The sequence below is a fragment of the Otolemur garnettii genome, unplaced genomic scaffold, assembly GCF_000181295.1.
Source record: "Otolemur garnettii isolate 467f Iridium unplaced genomic scaffold, OtoGar3 scaffold00084, whole genome shotgun sequence".
NCBI classification, from domain to species: Eukaryota; Metazoa; Chordata; class Mammalia; order Primates; family Galagidae; genus Otolemur; species Otolemur garnettii.
Window position 1 is genome coordinate 5,004,518 of NW_003852479.1, and position 8,253 is coordinate 5,012,770.

The 8,253-nt window shown below is 38.8% G+C and overlaps 1 protein-coding gene across 1 annotated transcript in view; it reads right to left on the minus strand.

The window, feature by feature from the left end:
• The window catches only part of ZBBX (zinc finger B-box domain containing), a 106,983-nt gene that overhangs the window by 65,663 nt on the left and 33,067 nt on the right, over positions 1 to 8,253 (minus strand). The window contains exon 6 of the mRNA XM_012808110.1: positions 1,274 to 1,432. Within this exon, the coding sequence (XP_012663564.1) occupies positions 1,274 to 1,432 (159 nt within the window). The remainder of the gene's footprint in view (positions 1 to 1,273; positions 1,433 to 8,253) is intronic.

The following is an 8,253-nucleotide window of genomic DNA, read 5'->3' on the forward strand; positions in this document are numbered from 1 at the left end:
CAGGGAGCAGTCCACTCCATAGCCTGCTAGGAGGGACAGTTACTAACCTCTAGCCACCTTCTCATCTGTTAAATGGGGGTAAGAATAGCACGAAATATATCTGGTTATTGTCATTATTGGATAAGATAAGGCGAATGAAGCACAAGGCATGGTATTCAATGTTCAATAAGCATTAGCTGCTGATTTATTTTTGATGAGACAAATCAGATAAAACAGTCAGCGTCCGGGGAGCCTTTGCAGCTGGTGCCTCGGTGCAGTGGTATGCAGGTGAGGTGGAGCCACGGGCCTGAGCTCAACTCCATGTTCAATTATTAATGGTACATGGACAGTTCATAACAACTGTTGTCACTATTCTCTCTTTTGAAAGAAAAAGGGATAACTAATAAAAGAGGCAAAGAAAGATAATACACGTGAAATATTTACGGCTGTCTGATTGCCCTTATGTTATTATTGTAATTAGGAGGCTGCAGCTCATTCAGTGATTCTTTGAAAAACATCCCTGGGAGGTCTATTAGAAAATCAAATCCATGCAAAAGTGCCCCTTCTGGAAAACTGCAGCAGAGTTTCTTGCTGAAAAGAGGTTCCTGCAGCACAGAGCACGTTTTCTTTTAGGTCCTATGAGCTCAGAACTCAAAAGACTGAAGTTCAACCCAGACTTTGTCACCAAGTGACAAGCGGTGTGACTGGCCACGTTCTGAACTAGAGGGAGCAGGTGCTTGCCATCTGAAAGGATGAGGATCATAGCATCGGTAAATATGTTTGTTTCTTGCTAAATAATCAATACACGTCCACTACGAAAATACAGACACGAGCTGACGAAAGCTCGCCTCACACATCGCCAATCTGAAAAACTGCCAGAATTTGGTATAAATCTGGTTTTAAGTAACCAGGAAACTCCCTGTCCTGGATCTCCAGGCAAGGTTTTGTGCTTTGGGGTTCTCTGAGGTCCTCATGTAAAATTGTCATATTTCCCGGTGGCTTTTGTTTTAACATGTCCTCCAAATAAACATTCCAATCCTGACATGGTAAAAAAGTAAATAAATAAAGGATGAGACAGTCATATGGTCAAAAGATAGTACTTTAGCAAGATCAGTGTTGCAATTTCCTTTAAAAGATTATTACAGTCAAGGTGTAGTGAATAAAAATCAAATCCGTATTAAATAACAATGTGAGGAAATAACACGCAGAACTCGATAGCTCTGATAAAGCATCCGAACGGCACTGGCCATGGTCGCGTGAGACAGGAAAGTTCTGCTCTGGTTCCTCAGCTTACCTCAGAGCTGCTCCCCTGCGGGAGCAGAGACCTGGGCTCCTGCCGCCCGTCGCCGGCTTCTTCTGTAGAACTGGCCTCCCTTTTGGGTTCCTCTGGATGTGCTTCCTTTATGAACCGATGTGCCGCGTCCAGGACACTGGACAATATTTGAGATTTTGCCTGTTAACAAAGGAACGAAACATGACCCTTGAGCCCAGTGTGTCCCCTTGATTAATTCATATACATTACGTCATATTTTCTTTTTTCCATGACTCCTAAAATTCAATAAATTTTATTTAGTATTTATAAAGACATTTGTATCAACCAATATAATAATGACAGCTACCATTTACTGAGGGGGCCAGTTTGGCCTCAAACTCTGCTGACCATGTTATTAAATCCTAAAGGCAACTCTGAAACAACTGCTCTCACCTCTGTTTCAGGACCAAAGAAACTGAAGCTCAGAGAGTTTAACTGACTTGCTCTTGGTCACGTGGTGAGTGGGTGACAGAGCCGGGAAGTGACCCAGGTGTATATAATTGCAATGACTCACATTGTGTTATTTTGTGCACATAATGGCTAGAGGACTAAATATAGTGACTCTCGCAGGAGCCTGAATAAGCAGGAATGAGTATTCCTTGGTGATAAAACATCTTCAGAAAGTATTCACTAGAGGCGCACACCAGGAAGTGCCTCGCTCTGTAGCTCCCTGGTCAAGTGCAAGTTGTCGCTCATTTCATGCTTTTATTCACAGAGTTTCACTTTCCGGGAGCCTCTGCCAGCCACCATCACCTCTGCCTGGCAGGTACTTCTCCTCCTGGACTCATCTCAAGTTCCTTCTGGGGGTCTAAGGACCCTCCCCCACACTCTCCAGCACCCTGAGCTGTGCGGGCGTCCACTGACTTCACCGCTCGGCGTCCCCAGTGGGCCTCTGCCTGTCCTTACTACACCCACCTGATGGGTGTCTGTCCATCCCATCAGACCACACAAGCTCACAAAACAAAACACCGTGTGTTTCTAACTTTGTATGTGGACCACAGTACCTGGAAAACAGCCCGGAGTAAAAGTAAGGGGTGGGGGCCCAGAGGAGAAGAGTTATGGAATTAGAATAAGTGAGAAAAGGGAAGTTTAAAAACACCTTTCCACCTGCCGTTAGAGCAACTACAAGGGACAGACAGATGTTTGGGAAAGTCCTGTTCTCGGAAGGGTTTTCCATCAGCAGCTACCCCGGGTGCCCAAGGACACGGCAGGATTCTGGCCCCATCTAGGCTTGGGCTAAACTCCAGGGGAAGGAAGATGTGAGATCTTGGGGGCTCTGGGAGAACTGGCCTTAGGAAGACAGGAAGCAGGTCTTACTTCCCAGCAAAGTCTACAGTATAGGAAAACTTAGCAGAGAGAAAAAATCATGACTTTGCAGTCTCCCATGAAAATGCTCCTATTTTTAAGTTTTTGTCTAGTTACCCAATTTAAACAGCAAAGATTACATTGAAACTTTCCAGTTATGACCTTTTCTGGCTCTATTAAGATTCATTGCAGTCTGATACTGGAATACATCAGTGGACATCAAATTAACTCGTGTTATTTCACACTGAATTAATAAATTACCTATGAAAAATGACAAATGTGACCTATGCAAATGTATCACTGTCTATGTACAAACCTTTATCTCCTCCAAATTTTTCCAGTGATTATCAAAATGTGCAGACAGAGGCAAGTAGTCCTCCTATTTTTAATAGAAATTCAAGCCAATCTTAACTCTCCATTTTTGCAAGAATATTTGTAGTTTCACCAATATTTTTGAAACAGAGAAAGCCAAACTAAAACAGATTTTAAACTTTCTAGAATAGAGGTCTATAGACTTCAAAGGCAGTTACAATGTTTGGTTTTTATTTTATGCTTATAAAGTATAAAAAGTAATAGTATTAATTTTATACAGAATCAGTATTCAAATATATGTTAAAGTGACAGGATTAAATGCCCTGCTACTAATGTACCAATAAGTTTTATAACATTTTTAGGTAGCTCTGTATAGACTCTGATACAGCAAAGGAATGGTTGTTGCTTAAGTTAAATTTACTGGTAAAAATAAGATAAAACATCATGGATAATTGATGAAATTGAATTTCATATTTGCATATCTGTTAATTTAGTTATATAACTGAAATAAGTTAAATGTTAATAAATGGGAATGTTCTTTCCCAGAAAATTGTACACTTTAATACTGGTTTTTTTCTATAATAAGACTGTATATGGATACGGTTACAGAATACCGGGGCTTGATTTAGAACCCAGGTCTTCTTTATCTCAGCCTCATATATTTCCCTACTGAATTCATGTTAGCCGTCACATACAGAAAAGGTGCTTTATCTTTGACTTCCTAAAACTGAAAATATTAAATTTTATCTCTAATGTGAACTTTGCTCCTTTCTTAAAAAAAAAAAAAAATACTCCCCAAACTGTAATTCTGTAAATAATTGGTTATGCAAGGTTAGACAGTTAAGTGTTTTTTAGTTTGTTTTTAACTTATTTTACCTTTTTATTTTAAATCACAGCACATAAAATGTAAGCTATAGAGCTTGCTTCTAATTCATGAATAGTAAACCCCAGGGGTACCCGCTGTTAACAGTTTGGAATATCCCTGCACCCTTCTGTCTCTACGTAGAAGGCCACATCTAGAGTTCCAACACAAACACATCACCTTTCACTCATTCTAACAACTATCATTTGAATAACGGCCAATGGACAGGAATGTGAAGGCTGTTGTCATAAAATACTTAAATAACTATGACTATTAACTATCATAACACTGAACCATGTATTAACAAAGTATTCTCCAATTTTAAAACTCAACCTAGAGACGACTTTCTTTCCATTTTCTAAATATGAAAATGCAAATACGGCAATAGTATTAGGAGCAGCAGGAGGAGGGGGCAGCAAATGGATTCAACCACCCAGTTTCTCTGCATGTTGAACATGTCTTAAAATCAAACCAAAACAGCCTTTGGGCCACGTAGTAAATCATATGTGTCACTGCAGGATAGAAGCTTAAACCAGAGTCAAAAAAAATGCGATTTACCGTCAGCATTTCGGGACTCCCCTACATCCTTCCCCGCCCTGTGCGATGGCAGGATTTCATCTGATAACTGCTCTAAATTCTCACCTGAACTTTTTTTCCACCCCTAGAATGATATTATCTTTCAAATTACACCCTAGAGGAATTCATCACGCTGACAATGTGTCATTAATCAAAGTGAAGAAGGTGGATGCTTTACAGCATATTGGAAGGACAGCACCTTGTGGGCGTCAAGGTTCAAGAATGAAAGTTGGAGTGCAGTTAGAAAAATGATGCACTTTGCGGCAGTGTCAGTGCTCCAGACTCTGACTACCACCATCATCCCAAACCCTGGCTGTGCGGGCCATCAATATTAATCATCATGGGACACGGCTGTGTCTCCTTACGGGATCCAGAAGTTCCAGCTGAGGGAGGTTCAGACACAGTTCAGACCAATGTTGCTTTGCTAGTCTGGGGGGAGGAAGCAGAATATCTCCTCTCTCAGGGTTGACGGAATATCTACTCTCTTGGTTTTCCCACAGCAGAATTTTAGAAGACACTTATTACAGTTATAATCCTAAATTAGAAACCCACAAATCTAAGCTCTGCAGACTTCTGATATTGAACTTGGATTTGCTAGACCAAATAGAGAAGTAGAGGCAGAGATACATACACGTGCCTGCACACAGAAAGCCTGTTACGGCAGGACGCAAGACGTAAATTCAGTTCACAAGTCTCAGGGACTGTGCAGCGTGGTCAGCACCTGGATAGCTTTATTTCCAAAGGATCAAGTTACGTACGAATGGGATTTTAAAATTGTGATATGCACGCTGGCATATACAAAATTCTTTTTTTGACCTTGCTTTGAGAAAACACTCCTCTCTCCGAGTGGCACTCTATTCCTTGGTACGGTTTGTTCTGGTTCCTTTGATGTGAATTACCTCATGTGGTTGGTTAATGGGGGAAGGACATCACTATAACTCCAGAGTTTCACTGAATCTTTGGTTTTCCTTTTCTAATACATTTACTATTTTGAAACAACCAGGGGTCAGCTTCCTTAATTAAAGATCAAACCAGCAATATCTGGAGACTGGAGGCCAGAATGACGACCACCTGTGGAAACGTCTCCCCCAAGGCACGTCTCACAGTGTCAGTGGCTTGGTAACTGTGCATCCCACTAAATGGAAAACTAAAAATAAAACTTAAAAAACTCTGAGTGTAGATAATGAAGGTGTAAAGGATTCATTCTGATCTAGACAACGGATTAGATAAAGGAGGCTTTGCCTTGATTCAGATTTTTCGTTTTGATGTAATCATCTCTGTTAGGAGCAAATTGCCAGGATCGCTGTCCCCAAGAGGGAGGGACAGGTCCTCCAGACACACAGTAGGGGTTTGTTCTGTTCTGTTCTGTTTCATGCTTCATGTTTATGGGAATGTTTTTACTCTTCTTCTGTAGCATAGGACAATCACATTGTAACTGTGTCTTTTTTCCCTAAGAGTAACTTTCAGATCAAATTTGGAATTGGCCAGTAGGAATGTAAATGGAACATTTATTTCTACTAGACACAGAATTACATTTTAATCAACAGAACTGGGAGTGAGGACTCGTAGATTTTTCATGCCAACCCTGATTGCTCCTTGAGCCTTGTGAATTAGTCAAACGACTTTCCTGAATAGGAAATTTTTCAATAATCCTACATCATGTTATGGTAGCAACACATATACACTGGCGAATCACGCTTTTGTTTATCATAAAATAAACATTTTTTATTAAAAGCCATCAAAATATTTATTCTAGATTTACTTATCCAAACAAGCTTCTAAGGATAATTTCGCCAGCATATTTCTATCTATACAATATATTGAATATACTGCATTATTACAGTATGAGGATTGTGTTATCTAAATTAACAATAACAAATTAGACAAAATATCTGAGTTGGGAGCATCAAGGAAAAGAAGAAATACCAGCTACAAGCAGACAAATTCCTCTAATTATGTACCGAAGACAAGATGCAACAAGCTCATTAAATTTCCACTTAGTGAAAAGATCCTTGCAAAGTGGAAGCAACTTCTAAAAATATGTAATGTTGAATACCCTAATCCATTAAACCGGAATGAAAAAGATGAGCATTATATCCATTTTTTCATTATTGAAATATATCTTCTGTTTTGGAGTAAATTATTATTCTCCTTTTCTTATGGATCCGTCTTTACAGATAGTCTCAGCACACACTTATTCCCTAAAAACAGACTTTATCAATCAGCTCTGAATTTTCTATGAAAGATGAAGAAAAAATACATTTACAAATTATTTGATCAAGAGATCCTTTTCATCTATTATTGGCACCAGAAAAATAGAAAGAAAAAGACTTTAGGGCAGCTGGAAAAGGGAGAGAGCACAGGGAACAGACGTCTCTATAGCAGATCCCAGAAAAGAAGGACAGAAGCCGAGGGCAAGTCCTGACATAAATACACAAAGGAACGAAGAAAATGAAGCATTTACAGGGTGAAATAAAATTACGACAGAAGAACTCTGAGCAAAATCATGTTCCAAAATCCAGTTTTGCTCGTGATAATTCTAAGATCAGATGTGGAATTTGCACAAGCAGTAAGCAGTACAAAAATATCAACGATATAAAAAATTACTTAAAAGAAAGATAGAAATCACACCTTGGAAATATGAAATTCAGTGGATAAGGAGTACTGCTTACTCCAGGATCATGTAAGTGTAACTTTAAGCAGAACATACACGACCCTTAGTTCAACCTTTTCTCTAAAGATATCAGGTTTTATTAATCCATCAGTGAATTATGTATTATGACTTCTCCTGGGCGCATTAAGAGACGATAAAAATAAACAAGGACCTGGGCACGGGACCCTGATTATAAACACAGTTTATTATCCAATAGCTAGATGATGTCAAATTAAACTAATCTGGACTCCATCCTTACTACTTTCATAAAGCAACAGATAAAAAAATGATGAAATGAAATGCAACTAATCTCGTTAAAGTATTTTAAAATAAGGCAAGGTATAACTGTAACAGCTCAAAGAAGAAACATTGTCAAAAAGCTTTCAATGATCTGATCTGGTCTCAAGAAAAAGAACAACGTAAGATCTAAGTCTAAATAATTGTGCCTTTCAAATGCTATTACAACATTAAAAAAAAAAATTCTACTAGACATCAATATTGAAAAGGAGCCAGGATAGCAACAAGAAAATAACACGAAAATTTCACACCTGCAATCCCGCCTTTGATTCACAGTTTTGCTGACATATAATTATGCACTATATTAATTACCCTTGCAAGTACTTACAATTGTTTTCAGCTAATATTACATGTATAATTCATCCAGATGAGTTAGCTGCTTTTAGAAATTACTCATATCTGAGCTGTCTAAGGCACAAATGATTTATATGCAGGGATTCGAGGAACAATTTTAGGAAAAGCAAAATAAACTCACTAACAAATAGCAATGAATGATGTGCCACATTTATTATTTTTGAAATCATAACTCTTATTTTTGTCATAAGTGTGCTAGTAACATGACATAGTTTACAAACGGATTCTTTAGTACTTTCTTCTATGTGTCATGTTTATTTTTTTAAATATAGTATTGCTGGTATGTCCCGATTATATCCCATAAAGACCAATGAACATAAAACAAGGCAAACGAAAAAGTGCTGTAAACTATGGCAAACGACATGAAAAAAAAATCATTACATGGGTGGCACCTGCAAGTTATAGACGCCCCTCAAATATCAATGCCACTTTGACGGGTTAAAGGTTCAGACATGGGGTTAGAGACCTTTGCAATCCCCTCCAAAAATGGGATTCTACTACAGTCTGTCAGGGTATAGTAGAAGTCTGTCCTTTTTACATATACTCTGATATATATTTTTCACAGACGCCTAAAGCAGCCCTACTGCACGATGCCACGCTGGT